Source organism: Lagenorhynchus albirostris, chromosome 8 (genome assembly GCF_949774975.1).
Source record: "Lagenorhynchus albirostris chromosome 8, mLagAlb1.1, whole genome shotgun sequence".
Classification (NCBI taxonomy): domain Eukaryota; kingdom Metazoa; phylum Chordata; class Mammalia; order Artiodactyla; family Delphinidae; genus Lagenorhynchus; species Lagenorhynchus albirostris.
Window position 1 is genome coordinate 17,360,445 of NC_083102.1, and position 20,071 is coordinate 17,380,515.

Below are 20,071 nucleotides of genomic sequence, written 5' to 3' on the forward strand. Positions count from 1 at the left end.
AATGGAATATAAATATAATTCTTCTGCAGCCAAAAAAAAAGTGAAGGTGCTCAAATCAAAGCAGGCCAGGAGGCTCCCAGAAAGACTGCGATAAAATATCTAATAGCTTATCTATTGATAAGCTATCTACTCTGTTTGAACATATTGAAAAGAGATTACATAACTGGAGGAGAGTTTGGGAATAAATTAGAAATAAGTACATAAAACCAAGCAAATAAAAAAAAGAAACAATTACTTACTCTAGGAAAAACAATGTTGTATAGAAAAGTAAAATATGGTCCATCCATGGCTTATTCATAAATGACATTTCATAGTAATAATAATATAACACTAAATATTAATCTAATCGAAATTATGATATGATTAGAGTTGGGGGTGGGGACACGTTACAAGAGAGGTACATATTGTATGACAGAAGAACAGGAGTAAAGAGATCTAAATTCTCATCCTTCTCGATGGAAGGTCAACAGATGACTCTTAAAATTGGAAAATCAAGTAGTAGTAACATAAGCATATTATTTAGAGATATGAAAGAATCAATTAAAACCATTGCTGGGTTTACCCAAATTCAGGGAGCAGAATGGGGAGGATCAGTGAGAGGACTGTTGTATTTTGTTACAAGTCTTATAGCTGCTCTTTAAAGAAGTAAAAAAAATTTTTTTAATTTAAAAAATAAAAAAGAAATAAGAAAGAATCAGTTACCTGGAATCTTCCAATATGTCCCTGTAGCTCCATTAGAGATCCTTCATTAACATCAACATCAAGTTCACTTAGTATACCTATAAAATTTGGAATGCTTTTAAATGTAGTGTTATAATCAAAAACATTAAAAAACCAGGAATGGTAGTTTTACTATTTTATATTTATATATGTATAAATATATATATTTATATATATATGCATAAATAGACACAGACTCTGCCATGAAGGAGGTTTGAGAAATACGACTTTACAAAGATTGTGTACCACCACACAATATGTTAAGTGTACCACACCACATATTCAGTCATATGCAAGCTAAATCTAGACTGAATCAGTAATTCAAAAAGGCACTTCAAAGTTTTTGAGAAAAATCGACTTTTTATTTATAAACATAAAAGTTAAAATTTTCTAAACTCAGCAGTAAATTACTTTCCCATGTAACAGTTCAGAATATAAAACACTAAAAATGAAATGCATATTTTTCTTTTATCTCGTCTATGTATTGTACCATTTGATTTTTTTTCTTTTCCCTTAGGCAAAGTACAGTTTACACATACACAAAAAAGTTGCCATTCAATTTCTCAGTTTGGACCCATTACGAAATCCCTAAAGCTGATCAACCTTTTATAGTACCATGGACTCCCTTTATTTCTATTGAGCCCTCCAAGCAAACCCATGGGTCATTCTCTCCACTGGTTTATTTCTTTGTTCTATGACTGTAGCCATGAGGAGAACCCAGCTGATCCTGTCCCAGCCACCCTAACTATCCATGTGTTTTCACGATCCCTTTAATCCATTTCTTACTTCCAAGCATACACTCCATAGCACATAACCTGGAACCTTATCCTTTGCTCCTTATAATGACAAGCCTTCCTCCTTTTAGATTTCTCAGCCCATCAACCTCTACACAAACCTACAGAAAATACTCAAATCACTTGACACATGCTGGCTTGTTACCTCACCTGCGCCTCGCTGCTCCACTAGCTCCTTTCCCTTTCCCACCTCCACCTCCACGGGGAGTAGGTTCCCAGAATCACTTTATTTAATTACTTTCTAAAATTTACCCTACCGCAGAGGATTTTTCTGCACTATCTAAAAATGTGTTCAGGTCTCCCTTGTACTCCAAAACAAAACAAAACCAAGTAAAACCCTGGTTAATATCAAATTCTTGAAATATTTTTTTCTCCACTTGTTGCTTGTGATTCTTATGCCCTCCTTTTCCATCTTAACCCCTTGAAAGCTGGAGTTTGCACTTAACACTACCGGGGAACTTTGGCTTTTTCCTGTTTGTCCTTAACCTTTCTGATCTCTGCAACCTGTGTTGCTGTTCCCCAGTTCTTTCATTCCTCCTGCACACCAACTGCTGCCTCTATTTTAAAAAACTAGCAATTCTCAGATTCTTTTTTCTTTTGGCAGCACCGAATGGCATGTGGAGCTTCCCCAGTCAAGGATCGAACCCGTGTCCCCTGCAGGGAAAGCACAGTCTTAACCACTGGACCACCAGGGAAGTCCAATTCTCAGATTCTTAAGACCTTTCTGCTACATGCCACCTGAGTGCTGTGGACCATATATATCATCCTCAACTCCAAAACACTTTACAGAATATCTGTGGGTCACAGATAAAAAATTAACCTGATGATAAGTAGTTGAGGAGGTACAACATATCTGGTACTGGGCTAAGCATTTAAGACAAAACCATGTAGTAAAATTACAGGATAATACAAAACCATAAGTAATCAAGGGCTGAACTGGGCAGAGTAGGGTTAAGAGGAGTATAAATTATTTTTTAAAGTTATTTTAAAAAATTAGGAGGGTATTTGGCATTATCTTTTAAAATTATTTTAAAGTGTGTGTGTGTGTATATATATACACACGTATGTAATGGTATATATGTATGTGTGTATATATATATAAAAGTATATTTATATCTGACAAAGCACTGCCAGGAACTTACCAAGCCTACCAGCTCAAATATACAAAAATGTATATGTATACACACACACAAAGTTATTAAATGCCATACTGTTTGACATTTTTAAAAAGATCGGAAACAGTCAACGTGTCACAGGGGTCTGGGTAACCACCTCACAATTGGAAAACTATTCCACCAATTAAAGAGTCAGGTAGGAACTATACATGCCGATGAGAAAAAATCCCCAAAACATAATGTGGGGAAAAAATTACAGAGCATAAAGCAGAAACTAACACACCATTGTAAAGCAATTATACCCCAATAAAGATGTAAAAAAAAAAAAAAAAAAAATTACAGAGCAGTGTGTATGGTATTTCATTTGTGTAGGGAGGAAAAAATTTTTACACCACGAGCAGAGAAACTGCTAGAAAAACAAAGTATAAATTGATAATTGGTTCCTTTTAGGAAGCAGGAATTGCTGGTCAGAGTGCTTTATTCTTTTATTTTGTTTGAATATACCATGAGCATGTTAAAATAAACTGTGCCTTTCTGAAGATAATTTTAATACAGTGACAGGGTTAAATGCTGCTATTAGTAAAATACAGAATATTTCAAGTATTTTTAAAAAGTAACGAAAGGGGACTTCCCTGGTGGCGCAGTGGTTGAAAGTCCGCCTGCCGATGCAGGGGACATGGGTTCGTGCCCCGGTCCGGGAAGATCCCACATGCCGCAGAGCGGCTGGGCCCGTGAGCCATGGCCGCTGAGCCTGCGCGTCCGGAGCCTGTGCTCCGCAACGGGAGAGGCCACAACAGTGAGAGGCCCGCGTACCACAAAAACAAAAACAAAGAAAAAGGAACGAAAGGAAAATTCATCAATAAAATCACCTTGCCAGAGGATATGATAAAAGGTAAATTCTCTCTGTACTAACTCAGGACTTCTGGATTAAGATGGCAGAATGAAGTAGTATCATAGAATGTCCCTTCTATAATCAACTACAAATAAATGAAATTCACCAAAAAGGGAAAGGGGCCAACTTACGCCATAAATACTAAAGCATGCTGGTGCTTAAGGAAAAAAAAAAGGGGGAGATGAAGAAAATTCCAGGGGAGTAAGTAGCATAATTCAACTCATGACCCTCATCCCACCCCTCAGAAGCAGTACAGAGAAAAGAAGATAAGCCAACAAACTCTTGCAAATTCTCATGGAGACCCCACAATTTGCGAAGCAGCACATTCGGGTGATTAAGTAAAGTAAGTAATTAAGAGAACTAGCAATTAGGAGAAACCAAGGTAAAAACCATTTGGAGAAGAACCACTACATAGCACTATGGGACCTTAGTAAAGGCAAGGGTGGCCTGTCTTGGTATCATCTCAGGACACTGGAATGAAGTGGGGAAATGAACATAATAAGCACACAGGACTAGGACACTCCAAGGCTGCGTGGAGTTGACCCTGGGATCTCCGGAGAATGAGCACAGTCTCTAAGTACCTTAATATGCACTGCACTCTGCCCTTCCAAACTCTCTCCTTCTCCCAACACAAAGGGCTCAGGTACTGAGGCATGCCCAGAGAGGAAAAAATATTGTGGGTGTTGGGGCAGAATCAGAAGTTGGCCTCAGACTTCTCCACAGCAATATAAAGATGGAGGTAGTATAGGCTAGTAGTTAAGCACACAGACTCAGAAGCCACAGTGCATGAAAAACCCTACAGTATTATTTGTGTGACTTTGGACAAGTTAACCTCTCTGTGCCTCAGTTTCCTCATTTGTAAAAAAAATATGACATTATTATTAATAGTAGGCCATGCTTTCATTAAAGAATAAAGGCAACCTTTAGATGTCTGTGAACATTAGAGAGTTCAGGGAAGATTATATACTTTTTCTTAGGGGAGGGGACCTCAATACAAATTAAAAACACCAAGAGATAAATCAAAAGAAAGAACTCAGAAATGGTGAAGCTATAGGAGGAAAAAAAAGAATTGGTGTTTTTCTGTGAATCCATGTAAATATACAAGTAAAACTAAATAACTGAAGTTATTATGGTTACAAGACTGAATATAAATGATATTTACTTGTAAATATAATACAAGCAAACAACATGAGGGTGGAAAAAGAAGTGTAAAATAACTCATTACTTCATCTTTCACATCAGGAGTTAGTTGATTCTGTCTAAATTTTTTTTTTGCCATACGTGGGCCTCTCACTGTTGTGGCCTCTCCCGTTGCGGAGCACAGGCTCCGGACGCGCAGGCTCAGCGGCCATGGCTCACAGGCCCAGCCGCTCCGCGGCATGTGGGATCCTCCCGGACCAGGGCACGAACCCATGTCCCCTGCATTGGCAGGCGGACTCTCAACCACTGCGCCACCAGGGAAGCCCCCTGTCTAAAATTTGTAGTAAAAAAATATGTAGTAAAATATGTAGTAAAAAAAATGTTTTTAATGACAAAAATATCTTAGTAGTTTATCATAATCTTTTCTTCTTCTTAATCATAGTGATATTTTAAGAACTAATATCTCTTGTACACTTGTAGTAAAGAAACATTTGTCTGGAATTCATCAATGTCTTCAGTTTCTCTTCAATTAGTTTTTCATCTGTAAAGTTCACGTAAAATTAAATAGTTGTTTTCTAAAACTGAATGTAAAAGGTATCCCATTCTCGTAAAGTACCTCTGTATGTCTGTTTCTCTCCACCGCCCCTCCCCCCCACCAATACATACATATACATAGAGCAATGTTTGAAAAGCTACTTATCTATGTTAACATTTGATAATTTCTAGATAGTGGGATTTGAGTGTTAATTATTTTCTTGAACTTTTTGAATTTTTTATACTGACCATATATCACTTTTATAAACATATTACTTCAAATAAAGGCAGTTAAGGGGACTTCCCTGGTGGTCCAGTGGTTAAAAATCCACCTTCTGATGCAAGGGACACAGCTTCAGTCCCTGGTCAGGGAACTAAGATCCCACATGTCGCGGGGCAACTAAGCCCACATGCCGCAGCAGAGGATCCCACGTACCGCAACAAAGATCCCGTGTGCCTCGACTAAGACCCGACGCAGCCAAAAATGAAATAAATAACTAAATAATTTTTTTAAAAAAAAGGCAGTTAACTCTGTTAGTTCCAATCTCAAATAAGTAATATATAGCTGCAAAGTAACAATAACCTCATTCTATTAAGTGTATGTCAGTCTGTAAAGCACTGGTAAAAATCCATTCAACATAATCAACTCACCAGGAAGTGCTGCTTTACTTATAATTCCTGTCAGCAGAGCCAATTCCTGCAAAGACCCAGCACTAACATCCTGACAGCGCAGGATTGCTTGTATGGTATCAGAATGAGAAATGAGAAACTGCAACACCTAAGACGAAGAAAAGGAGGGGAAATGGAAAAACAGAGGTGGAAGAGTAGAAAATTGTATTATAAATTTATATCCATCTGTTTAATAACATTGAAGCAAGTAATTTAATGTAATGAAGAATATTAGATAAGCAGTTGTCTTTTGCATTTACGTAGTTTATTTCTTCAAGAAGCAAACATCTAACTAAATTTTATAAGAAAGCTAAAGATAAGGATTATTTCAAAGTTTAGAGATTAATACACTTAGAAGCTACTATAGAAGAGTATAATATAACTTGGAACTACTGTATGAAAACTATTATTTGACCCCTATTTTTTTAAATTTTTGTCTAAATGGAACTAGAACATGAATTTAAAATGAGTGTGTTCAAAAATGACTTACTGGGACTTCCCTGGTGACTCAGTAGTTAAGAATCCGCCTGCCAATGCAGGGGACACAAGTTCGAGCCCTGGTCCGGGAAGATCCCACATGCCGCAGAGCGACTAAGCCCGTGCACCACAACTACTAAGCCTGCGCTCTAGGGCCCACGAGCCACAAATACTGAGCCCACGTGCCACAACTGCTGAAGCCCATGAGCCTAGAGCCCGTGCTCTGCAACGAGAAGCCACTGCAATGAGAAGCCCACACACCGCAACAATGAAGAGTAGCCCCTGCTCGCCGCAACTAGAGAAAGCCTGCGCGCAGCAACGAAGACCCAATGCAGCCAAAAATAAATAAATAAATAAATTTATTTTTAAAAAATGACTTACTGAATTCAAGTTTGCTCTGTGAAAGTCTGACTAGTGTGACATGGGGACAATCACATAAAAGCTTTTGTCTAACTCTCCTTTTGATATGATGAAAATAAATGAGATACAAATCTTGACCTCTAAACTGTGCCCTTTCAGCTTAGCATTTTACAGTGTACCATCATAGAAGACTCCACTCATTTTCACATTCAAACATCTTCTTAACTAGATTATAGATTCCCTGAAGGCAGGGACTACACCACAACTGGCTGAACATTTGAATCTCTCAGGAACTGTGCCACTTTTATTTTTTAATACAAATTCCTGGCCTCAGAGTCCATCATTGTTGGACATGAAACTCAGTAATCTGTATTTTTTAAAGAACCTACTCAGGTAATTCCACTATGCTCAGTATAAGACTGGCCTTGTATTACAATGTCCCACTTCTTCTAAAACACCTTAATCTCGAGAAAGTAGAAGACAAAGTTTTTGAGTGTTAAAGAACTGACTCAAAGGCCGCATATGAAAGGGGTAGAATGTCACTTAGACTAACGCAATATAAAATCAGGTAGCACACTAGAAACAGCAGCATTCTATCTTGGGAAAGTATGCCTGAAGACTGATGGCAGGGAAAGCAGATAAAATCACCATAAATTATTAGGATGTGTCCTAATTCCTGAGGGTATCATAATAATAGAGCAACACAATAAAAAACTGCAGATTCTTAGTGATAAGCCTAATTAATCAGTAAAAGGTTAAATTGCATATTGCATTATTAGTCTAAGAAACAAACATAGTTTTGAAGATTTCACTGAAAAGCAATGAAAATAAAACTAATTTATGGTGTTTGAAGGAAAAATATTTTATTAGAAACTCACTTATTTAAATACTCATTCTTTAAACATCACAACTAAATGTGGCATCATCATTTATCTTTTGTATTTTCTGCAAGGTCTAATAAAGGAACAGCATTCTCTAATAAATACCTGGTTAAATTACATTTTAGAAGCCAGCTTATTTCTATCACAATAACTGCTTCCTTTTGCAGAACAACAAATTTAGATCTCTTGCCTTCTATCTCACTATTCTATTGATTAGCTGTGGTGTTTCATTCAAACAAGAGTACAAAAACAGACCGATAAAGTTCAGAGCAAAGTGCAAGGGGTCTATTTTCAATACCCAGCTCTGCCACAAACAGAACGGTTCAGGTAAATTCACGTTAAGCGTTCTATGCCTAGGGCTTCTGCATTTGTAAAATAAAGATTTTGCACTTGATGATTTCTACACTAAGGATTCCTCTTACCTGCCCTGCTGCCTGCAAGTGCTGGGCCATACTAGACGTGAGGATGACCTGGCACAAGCGGAGAGCTGGAAGCAGAATCTGGCGGTATCGGTCCACTGGAGTAGGGATGAACACTGGGGCATCTCTCAGGCCAAACATGCTTGATTTGCATCCAGTGAACAAGGAGAGAGCAGCAGTCCAACAGTTAAAACAGTCCCCGACCATCTCCACGGCAAACAATCACAGGTGGCTAATTAAGATGTGAAGCTACTAATGAGGACTCTGTATCCCAGAGGTACAGTTAGTGAAAAAATCTGAATTTTTAAAAATCTTCGTAAAGAATAATTGCATAAATTTGAAAAGACAGTGCTAAAATTCCCCAAACATACTTATTCTACTCTAAATATTCCCTTGGGCCACAGAGACTATGTGTGAGAAACAGACAGAAACAAAAGTTACTCTCCCCAAATTTCCCTCTTGTACACACAAAGCCAAAAATGAATCTACATTGTCCATTATATAAAATAAAACAAGATTTTAAAAATTAAAATGAAATTGTAAAATCACTTAACCTTTAAGATGAGGTCTCAGAACACTATTAATAAACTATTATTTATTGTAAATATTTCTATTTAAATTTTTGAACAAAAAAAATGGTTGCCTGTTGAAGAGAAGAGAATGAAAGCAGAATATGGAAATAAAAAGAAATAACAGAAAGGCTTTCCAAAGACAGGCAATAATAATGTGCCATGAACTGAGGAATACAATTTACTCAATCCTCTTCACCTAAGGTGACTCTTGTGTTAAAACCTTAGAAAGTTATACTAAAAAAATTTTCTTTTCTAGAAGTAAAATATTTCTATAGTTAAGCCTGAAAAACTCAAACATACAATTTGGCAATGGATCTTTTGAGGAAAATTACTCAAACTGACCTAAATTGTTATTTAACAGTAGGAGGGTATGCTATAGGCCCTAACAATGCTGCAGCCATGTAGACAAAAAAGAAAAAATTCATATTCAAACTCAACTGAGAAATCTGCTAGAAAGTTTGAAACTTAAAATAATTTCACTTGAAGCTTTCAAATTAGCAAGCAGTTGGTAAAATGTTAAAATGAGAAAAATATAAAATACTATTCAAGTCATCAAGAAAATCCACAACAAATTATAATTTCATTACAATACTTTAAAAGACCAGTATAACTGAAAACATGTACTTCTACTAAACAGAACAATAAAGTTGGGAAGAAAAACGTCTAACAAAATGCTCTCCCATTTCCCTCTTACGTTACTGCTCTAAAATGGAAAGCACTAGGTACCTACCCACTTTTACCCTTATTAGCAACTTTCATTTATTAGTTAATGGCAGGGGTATATGACCAAACAAAACCATCAAGATGAGAGTACTGCTCCAACAAAATTATAAACAGCAAAATTATGTTTGAAATTTTTTTTTTCCCTTAATAATCCTTTACTGGTAACTTTAAAAAAAGCGGCAGGGGGTGGGGATGGTGGTGTGATGAATTGGGCAATTGGGATTGACATGTATAAAACAGATGACTAATAAGAACCTGCTGTATAAAAAAATGAATAAAATTAAATTTTAAATAAAAACCATTAAAAAAAATAAATAAATTGATATGGATGCTTACCCCTGTGGGTCCATTTCTGGGCGCATGTCATAGACTTGGCATTGTGCCAGCCTCACAATCACCCCAGACCTCAGCAGCTCTAAAGCGCCCTGTTGTATCTTGGCCACTCTTGTGAGAAATGCCTAAGAAGTTATGAAACAAAAATCATCAGTACAGAGATCAGAGCCAAGCGTCTCACATTAAAATGAGACTTTCTCATAGCACATTTCTGATCTGTAATCACTGGTGAAGAGAAATTCTGAGCTAGCTAGGAAGGGGCATATTATACCACCTTAACCATAGGATTTTTATGAGGAGTAAATGGCACAGCGTATCTGAAGTGCTACATACGCCTTGCAAGGATTAAGCATTCAACTAAATCATCATGTGGGCTTAGGGAGGGCAGGGAAGATTGTTTTGCTCACAGCTGTATCTCTACTACCTAGTGCCATACCTGGCATGTAAGAGATATTTAATAAATACTTGTTGAATAAATGAATGAAGGAAGGAAAACAGAATTAATGAAGAATCTAAGACTTTAGTGCTTCTCTTATTGTGACATTTGTGGTATTTTTAAGCAGGAGGAAACAGAAATTAAAACAGATTTGGAGGAAAGGAAATGAATTATATACACTGTACTGAAAAATCCTGTGTTTAAAGTAGAACCAGCACATCTACATTGGAATTTCAACAGGCAACTAACAGTCTGATTTTCGTTGCAGAAGGACATTTTTGCTCACTCTTCTCCTCATAGACCACTGGGTGTCATGTGGCTTTGCCACCACCAGCAATCGAAGTGAGTAAGCAGCAGTCTCAGTACCCAACTAACCCTCTCAGGATCATTTCAACTCAACTTTGGCATGCTCAGAAGATACAGTTCTAGCACATGTGCCCAAATTTAAAACTCCTTAGAAATGATTACAGTTTGTATGATAGAAACATGCAAAATGTAGGCCACGTTAATTTTCTTTAATATATCCTTAACCTCAAGAGGAAGTGACCTGTTGATCTAACTTCAAGTGAATATAAAGCCTTACCATTTTGGATTCGTATGTATAAAGGGCTTTTAAAAGGGGAGGCTGTGGAGTGAGTAAGCTCTGCAAAGTACGGTCATCTTCTACCAAGCTGTCCACAAGCACCTTCAAATAGCCACTGTTAGAAAGATACAGAAGCCACTGCTGCTGCTTATCTACGGAGACAATCCGATCAAGTAGAGCCAGTGCCAGCATCTGACGGAAGAACACATCAAAATCCAAAATGTGGAGATGGCTACCAAAATCAACAACAGTAACTCCCTTTATCTGGAAATGTTTAAAAGTTTTCTTACAAGGAGAATGGTTGCCTACAATACAATTCTCTCTCTCTTTTTTTTTTTGAGAAAAATGTATGTATGTATCCAGAATCTTGATTTATTAATAAAAGAAAAAATTTCAGGGTAAAGTTATATTTCTGAAACAAAACCTAACACATTAAAATAATGGCATTAAACATATTTTAGCAAAATCTAAACATTACTTGCTGGAGGAAAGGGATTTTTAAAAATAGCTTTTTCCCCCCCTAATTGTAAAGTTTCACATGCTCCTTGTAGAAAACAGAAAACTTATACAGAAAATACATTATCTGAGAAACAAAGATTACTTTGTTCTATGTCTTCCCAAATATTTTTTTAACATAATTGAGAGCGTACTACATGATTCAAATGCTATGTAATTTTCCACCAGCAGGGAATTATCTTCTCACTGTATTATCACCAGTATGACATAATATTTTAAAGACATATAAATGCAAATACTCATTGAAAAAGCAGAGAAAGATACACTCAGTATAAAAGCTACGTATCCAGCATTCTCTTATGCCAAGATCTTGATTAACCAGCATCTCTGCTGGTTAATTTCTACCAGTGTAAGGCAAATCTCAAAATTAGCAAAAAGATTATTCTGAGGGTACAGTCTGAACAAATAAAGGATTCTGAACGTAAGTAAACAAAACATATGAATGAACAAAACAGAAATTCAAAATTATAGTAAATAAGAAAATTCACTAAAATACATTACAGAAAATAATTCCCAATATGTAACATACATTTGAAAAGCTGATCCAGTTTATGCCTTAATAAGTCAAAATATCTATCCAATTATAATACTCAGCAGGAGTTACTGTACCCTTCCAATCTCATGACCATCACAAGCATCTCGACAGACCACTTCCATGAGGGCAGCACCATAGCTCTCAATGATGGCTATGTTTTCTCGCTGTAATTTACTAAACACATCTTCAGGGGCGGTCAGCCTTTCCCACATGGTTTTCTTGGCTAAAGGGTTACAATAGAAGACATATAAAACACTCCAGCAAAAAGCAGTTTGGTAACTGAGTAATTACACCTCATACATGACAACAACAGAAAAATCCTTCCATTACTGCCTGCACACAAAGACCCATCAACCAATGAGTCTAGGCAGGTAAACTTTAAGAACACAATGCACTATTCCATGCATGTACTCTGAGAACAATGGTATTAGGAAAAGGATAAACTATCCTTAAAGAAATCAAAATGAACTATGAAACCCCAGGAGAAACATTCCTGTATTTATTCCACTAATCAATCTGGTTTTATCTTTTATTGAGATCTATGAGAATTTGGCTACAAAGGAGCAGGTACAAAGTAGACAAAGATCTGCTTCCAAAAAACAGATATTTTATTCTTTTATATTTTTTAACTGAAATATTTATTAAAAAGAAAAGGTATACTCATTATGAAGATAATTTAATTCAAGGAACACTAATAATTAAAGATAGGATCATATGTTTTACATAGATTCCTGTAAACCTTTTAGAAAAGTTTCATAAATACACTACATAAAGCAATAATCTGTATTTGAAACTAATCTTATGACTTTTCCCCAACTAGCACATGGTAGCAGTTTTTTTTTTTAACATCTTTATTGGAGTATAATTGCTTTACACTGGTGCGTTAGTTGCTGCCGTATAACAAAGTGAATCAGCTATACGTATACATATATCCCCATATCCCCTCCCTCTTGCGTCTCCCTCCCACCCTCCCTATCCCACCCCTCTAGGTGGTCACAAAGCATCAAGCTGATCTCCCTGTGCTATGCAGCTGCTTCCCACTAGCTAACTATTTTACATTTGGTAGTGTATATATGCCAACAGTAGCAGTTTTTAAACTGTGGAAAGATTCTCAAGACAGGGTGATCAGAATGGAGGGCAAAACAAAGCAGGTTTAACCATGAAAAATAAAAATAACACAAGGGCTTCCCTGGTGGTGCAGTGGTTGAGAGTCCGCCTGCCGATCCAGGAGACACGGGTTCATGCCCCGGTCCGGGAAGTTCCCACATGCCGCGGAGTGGCTAGGCCCATGAGCCATGGCCACTGAGCCTGTGCATCCAGAGCCTGTGCTCCGCAACGGGAGAGGCCACAACAGTGAGAGGCCCGCGTACCACAAAAAAAAAGTACACACAAGGTGGCCTATATTCCACTATAAAGTTTGCAGCAGTCAAACGTGAGGTCTTTTTTTTTAATTTTGTTTGTTTATTTTTTCCCTAAAATATCTTTACCACTACTCTGATTTTATTTTAGTCATAGTTAATTTCCAATAGTGTCAAAGCAGGGTATGAGATTATTTTCTCAACCGTGTCACTTCCTTTGGTCACCTGGTCCCATGTACTTCTATTTCACCTCCCTCCACTCTCCACCTCCACCCCAACGCTGCCGCCACACTAGCCCTCAAATTCAGCACTTCCTTCAGTCTCAGGATCTTTGCACTAGCTGTTCTTTATATTCTTCCCCAGATCTTAGCATGACTGCCTCCTCTTCATCATTTCAGCCTCTATCAAATATCACTTCCTCAACTACATCCAGCTTCCCTCCTCCTCCCACCCCACACACAATATATCACAGTACTATTTTATCTTCTCCACAGTACTTATTTATCAGATTTACTCAAATTATGTTAGTTTTTAGTTTCCATGCTTGTATCTCTGTCTCCTCACATCGAATGTAAGCTTATTAACAATGGGATTCTGTCTTGTCTACCACTGTTTCTCCAGAATTTAGCACAGTGTCTAGCACATAGTAGAAGCTCAAATATTAATTACTGATTGATTGACAGCTTAAAGGCAAGTTTAGAAACTTTGCTCCAGGGATGCCACCAGATGCTCTCAGGGTGGGGTACAATGGTGGGTGGGTTTTCAGGAACCCAGCCTGAGGAGCTATGGCATCTCCTCTTCTGTTTTACGCATAGGATTGCCACAAAATTATCTGAATAAAGGCTTTGGACAAAAGTCTGAAAGCCACTACTTTATAGGTTTAACATTTTTTAGCCATGAATTCCTTAGTTCAAACATTCTTATGTAAATGCAACCCCACCAGAAGAGTCCAGCAAAACTCTTAATTTCCTTTCTCTTCTTAACTCTTATAAAACTTGTAATTTATACTTGGGGTTGGCAAACTACGGCTCGTGGGAAAAATGTGATCTCCCACTTGTTTTTGTAAATAAAATTTTAATGCAACACAGCATACATCTCTGGCTTCTTTTGCACAATAATGGCAGAGTTGAGTAGTTGCAACAGAGAACATATGGCTTGCAAAGTCTGAATTAGTTATTATCTGGCCCTGTACAGAAAAAGCTTGCTGGCATCTGGTCTATATCATCCAATTTAAGGCTTATTGTTTTATAAACACATATATTGCCATTTTTACTAGGATAAAAGATTTTATGAAAGCAAGAACCCAATTAATGTTTCCTGCTTCCTGGAACAACTAAAAATAATCAACCACCAAATGATTACTGATTTTTGTTTGTATTGTAAAAAGGGGAAATAATCTAAATGTCCAAAAATGGGTAGGCTAAATAAATTATGGTATATCCATAAGTGGCAAAATCTATACAGGTATTAAAAATGTTACTTAATGAGGCAGGAAAAGTTGATAAAATACTAAATAGAGAGAAAAGGGAAGATTTAAATCAATAAAAAAAGATGGCTGGCTATAACCAAAATGTCATGATAGTTATCTTAGAAGGTAAAATGTGTGACTTTTCCTTTTGTTTATTAGTGTGTTCTAAATTTCCTATAATCAATATTTATTTTTAAATAAAAAAATAAAAGCTAAAAGATTTTTTTTTTTTTTTTCAGTATGCGGGCCTCTCACTGTTGTGGCCTCTCCCGTTGTGGAGCACAGGCTCTGGACGCGCAGGCTCAGCGGCCATGGCTCATGGGCCTAGCCGCTCCGCGGCATGTGGGATCTTCCCGGACCGGGGCACGAACCCGTGTCCCCTGCATTGGCAGGTGCACTCTCAACCACTGTGCCACCAGCGAAGCCCTAAAAGATATTTTTAAAATATCTGATTATGAATTTTTAGTCAGGTTCTAAGGTTCTAGGACCTGACTCGGGTTGTAAAAAAAATAAAAGGAGTGGTGAGAAATGTACATCTAAATTCACATCAAGCATAAAGCCTGCACCCACTACACACATATATATAGCCTCAGCTGGTATTTTAATTTTATTTTTATTTTTTGGCCACACTATGCAGCATGCAGGATATTAGTTCCCCGACCAGGGATGGAACCCACGCCCTCAGCAGTGAAAGTACGGCGTCCTAACCACTGGACTGCCAGGGAATTCCTGTAGCTGATACTGTATTTTTTTATTTTTTTTTGCGGTATGCGGGCCTCTCACTGTTGTGGCCTCTCCCGTTGCGGAGCACAGGCTCCAGACGCGCAGGCTCCGGACGCACAGGCTCAGCAGCCATGGCTCACGGGCCCAGCCACTCCGCGGCACGTGTTATCTTCCCGGACTGGGGCACGAACCCGTGTCCCCTGCATCGGCAGGCGGACTCTCAACCACTGTGCCACCTGGGAAGCCCCTGGTACTGTATTTTTAAGTCACTTATTGGAGTCAGATTCACAAGAACGGAGTTAACAACAGGCAAGATGCTCTATGAAATCCTTTTAGTCCCACTACTTTATGACTAAAATCAGAGGTGTACTTGTACTATAATTCTAGGTCATACTAACACCTAGACCATAAAAACTGAAAATCTCATGATAGGATCCTAAAAAATTTAATAATGGCAAGAGATTATCTTTTCTAATCTCTTTTAAAAAGATGATTGGATATTATGGTTTCATAAACAAAGAACAACAGGAATATTCTTGATCAAAAGTCGCAATAGCCCAGAAGAATTATGAGCAGAGCAGAAAATTCTTCATTCTTATTATAATTCCTAATTCTTATTTATAAATAAAAGATACTACCGAGTACCATTAACTTGTCAAACTTAAAAAGAAAAGCCAGTTTAGAAGAAAATAGAACATATGAGAAAAACTTATAATAAAAGTACTTAAAATTACAATTTAAAAAATTTTTAAATTAAAAATTCTAACTGACATCTTCCATACAGCTATATCAATCAACTATAAATTAAAGTTGAATGATAAGCTCCTAGAAAATAGAAAGTTAAAAATGAATCTGTTTTAAAAGCAATATAATCCATTTTACTGAAATTACAACAAAACATTCAAACAGGGCTAATCTCACAGAAATAAAATTAAGGAGGATGCACTATATCCTCTACACTGAGGTGTTAGCATAACTTTATAGGTTGGCTTTATAAACTTTTATTGAAAACATTAATCTGATTAAAAATATGCTGAAAAGTATATATCTTTGTCATTATCAATCTGTTTTTAAATGTGAAATATTTTTATAATACTAGAGCTTAAGGAACAGATCAATAGAGAAATTAAGAACATAATAATTGGGGTTCATATTAAACATTTAGGGTCTGGTCAAATTATCCACTTTTTCTTTCTAGTGGTCACTGGTAGAAAAGAGAGAGAATAAAAAGGTGAAAAAAATACAAAGAGAGATATTTGTGATGTCAATGGCTGTCAACTAAGCCCCAGGAATTACATATGCAAAAACAATGTCAGATTTGAACTACACTGTTCTTAATTAAGGAAACATATAAGATCCTCCAAATAATTTTATCAAAAAAAATATTGGGTTGGCCAAAAGGTTCATTTGGGTTTTTCCATATCATCTTACAGAAAAACCCAAATGAACTTTTGGGCCAACCCAATATATGCTTTGGTTCCTCCCCAGATCTACTGCATTGCCAGCTCAAAGTGATAGGATCCACCCATATGGATTTTCAGAAAATTAACTATATGCTTAAGAGACGTCTGAATTTCCTTTTCCCTAAACTGCTCATATCCTTTGCCCATTTTTCTGTTGGGTTATTGATTTGTAGATGCTCTTTATTTATTAGAAATTAGTCATTTGTGATATGAGCTACAAATACATTGCTGATACTGAATTCTAATTCTCAGATCTGTCAAAAAGAAGCAAGTCACTTAGCCTCTCTAAGTCAGATTCCTTTTACACCAAACAGGGAAAATGGCTGCCCAGTATTCAGTACATATGTTTATGTAAAAATAAAGAAAAAGTGGTATGAAAAAATAAGTATATAAACATTAAAAATTCAGTTTTTGTTTTAAAACAACAGAAAATAGGTACACTAGCACAAAAGTATGTGCTTATAAATATTTATTAAATATAATATTTCTAATTTGAAAATTAAAAACACTAGTATCTAGGGAATAAAGTACTTTGCTATCTATCTAAAACAAGTCAAAATAAGCAGTAATTATGACTAAGAAAAAAAAGCTACTTAAGGGATAAAATTGCTCTAAAAATAGATCATTTGAAAATTAAAAACAAAGGAGAGGGACTTCCGTGGTGGCACAGTGGTTAAGACTCCACGCTCCCAGTGCAGGGGGCCCGGGTTCGATCTCTGGTCAGGGAACCAGATCCCACATGCATGCCACAACTAAGGAGCCGAAGAGCCACAACTAAGACCCGGAACAACCAAAATAAGAAAAATAAAAATAAATAATAATAATAATAAAAAGATAACAGATTTTTTTTTTTTTAAAAAGGAGAATCTTCTTTTATGGTCACACTGCTTTTACCACATCTTGATAATGACTTCTTATAAAGCACGTTGTAGAGCTCCACCTAGTGGTTAAGTGGTGATTTTTGCCAATTCAACTAAATACAACGTTAAAAACATTTTTTAGTCAAGAGGAAAATGGGGGAGGTGTATTGGCGGATTATCTCTCTTAAAAAAAGCTCCTATTTCTTTAAAAAGTTTCTCTGAACTATTATTTTTAACGACCTTAAAAATATTTTTGTGTATTATTTATGCTGGTAGGAAATTCCTATAAATACATCATTTGGCTATTATTACATTCTAAGAGAGATATTATACAAAAATATATAGCCAGTAATGAATAATATGAGATAATCTAAGTCTTACACACAGAGTGGTTTTTAAGAATCTGTGTTCAGGACTTCCCTGGTGGCGCAGTGGTTAAGAATCTGCCTGCCAATGCAGGGGACACGGGTTCGAGCGCTGGTCCGGGAAGATACCACATGCCACGGAACAACTAAACCTGTGCACCACAACTACTGAGCCTGTGCTCTAGAGCCCGTGAGCCACAACTACTGAAGCCCGCGTGCCTAGAGCCCATGCTCCGCAACAAGAGAAGCCACCGCAATGAGAAGCCCGCGCACCGCGAAAAAGAGTAGCCCCCCGCTTGCCACAACTAGAGAAAGCCCACGCGCAGCAACAAAGACCCAACGCAGCCAAAAACAGATAAATAAATTTATAAAAAAACAAAATAACAAATACTCATTAAGGTTTTCAGAAAGCACAAGGAGCCCATTACGAGAAGGTACTTATGACAAGTTCTTAAATAGCAGAGTAACTCTGGCAAAGAGTATTATACGCTGGTCTCCTGAATAGTTAAAAACATTTTTCACATTTGGCAATGAAAGAATCCATATTATTAACTCTTATTTAAAAATGCTAACTATATGGGAATTCTTTGGCGGTCCAGTAGTTAGGACTCCGTGCTCTCCCTGCCAAGGGCCTGGGTTCAGTCCCTGGTTGGGGAACTAAGATCCCAAAAGCTGAGCGGTGCAGCCAAAATAAGATAACTATAGTTTACAAAGTTGATTTATCATTGTTTTAAATACACAGATCTTTGACCAAGAAATTCTACTCCTTGGAATTTATCCAAGAAAAACTTCACATTAGTACAAAAAGACATATGTATACTACTGATGAGAATTTAAGCTGGTAGAAGGCCATTTGGTAGAATCTATTAAAATAAAAATGTGCACCCTCTTTCACATGGAAATTCCACCATGAAGTATCCTTCTTGAGAAATATATAGGCATATAAAAGAATATTTGATGCAGCTTTTTTGTGATAGTAAAAAATTAGAAACAATTTAAACACTTATGAATTTGGCAAATGGTTAAACAAATGGTACTTCTATACTATGGAATAACAAAGCTATTTTAAAAGATATGTACTGTATGTATTGTTCAATGGGACCAGAGATGAGTGGGAGTTACAAAAATATATAAGCTAAAGTAGTATTTGAGGGTCTGTGCTTACATTACTTTTGTACTATTGTCACAATTTTAGAAAACTAAACATTCTTCCTTGACTTTAGAGCAAGCACTTTGATTCCATAAAGACTCATTTATTATAGCTTCGCTGAGCCAAAAGATGAAAAGGTGATTTTTTTTTTAAATTTAAAGTAACCAATCTCTAAACACGGAAAAGACAGAAATCTAATTCTACCTGCTTCTAAGGTGTCTGGTTCATCCGGTCTCTGGGCAATCTGTAAGTAATAAAGCAGAGAGCCATACAGGTGTGTCCTCACTCGCTGGAATCCGCCACCTAGGAAAATATGGTAGCGTAAAAACCTTTTTTCAAATTAAGTTAAAACAAATACAGAAGTTGTAAGTTATAGAAAATTTAGATGAAAAAAACCTGTCTTCAAAATGAAGTCTAACAGTTTCTTCAATATGATATGAAGTGAAGAATCTCCAATAGAAGCGAACCCCACCACTGCATTCTCTGCAGGCGGAGGTGAGGTGAAAGAGTTATCAAGCACAAAAGCATAATGAGCCTCTCCGGGTCCCAAGACTACTGGCTGCTTCTGTTCTGTGCGAACGGCTTGGCTTAGGTGAGCGGTCAGGGTGAACACAGCACCTGCTACCACTGGCATTAACTCCTGTGCTGCTTCATCATCCAGTATCTTAAAGCAGAAAGACAAATCAGAGTGAGCACCCTGCTTTCAGCTACAGTCATTAACATGTCTTATACATTTAGCTTTTCAATTACCATAAGAATATAAGAATGGAATTGTATTGTTCAAAGACAGTAGAAGCTAATACACAAAAAGAAATTTAAATAGAATGCTGGGTAACATGTTCTTAACCAGAAGGGAGCCCTATCAGAATTCCCTACAGGTTTTTCATGGAAATTAACATAATGGCCTCACCACTAGAGTCTCCCATTCAGTAGGTCTAGGGTAAGATGTGTCATGTAGATTTTTAAAAAGCTTCCTAGAAAATTC

General features: G+C 36.9%; 1 protein-coding gene across 2 annotated transcripts in view; it reads right to left on the bottom strand.

Moving 5' to 3' along the window:
* Nucleotides 1-20,071, bottom strand: part of NUP205 (nucleoporin 205) — a 78,701-nt gene that overhangs the window by 13,445 nt on the left and 45,185 nt on the right. For both annotated transcript variants that reach the window (XM_060156598.1, XM_060156597.1), the window contains 8 exons: nt 19,483-19,750; nt 19,291-19,389; nt 11,774-11,922; nt 10,649-10,840; nt 9,633-9,754; nt 8,005-8,143; nt 5,847-5,973; nt 703-779 (listed from right to left, as the gene is read on the bottom strand). In XM_060156598.1, the coding sequence (XP_060012581.1) occupies nt 703-779; nt 5,847-5,973; nt 8,005-8,143; nt 9,633-9,754; nt 10,649-10,840; nt 11,774-11,922; nt 19,291-19,389; nt 19,483-19,750 (1,173 nt within the window). The remainder of the gene's footprint in view (nt 1-702; nt 780-5,846; nt 5,974-8,004; nt 8,144-9,632; nt 9,755-10,648; nt 10,841-11,773; nt 11,923-19,290; nt 19,390-19,482; nt 19,751-20,071) is intronic.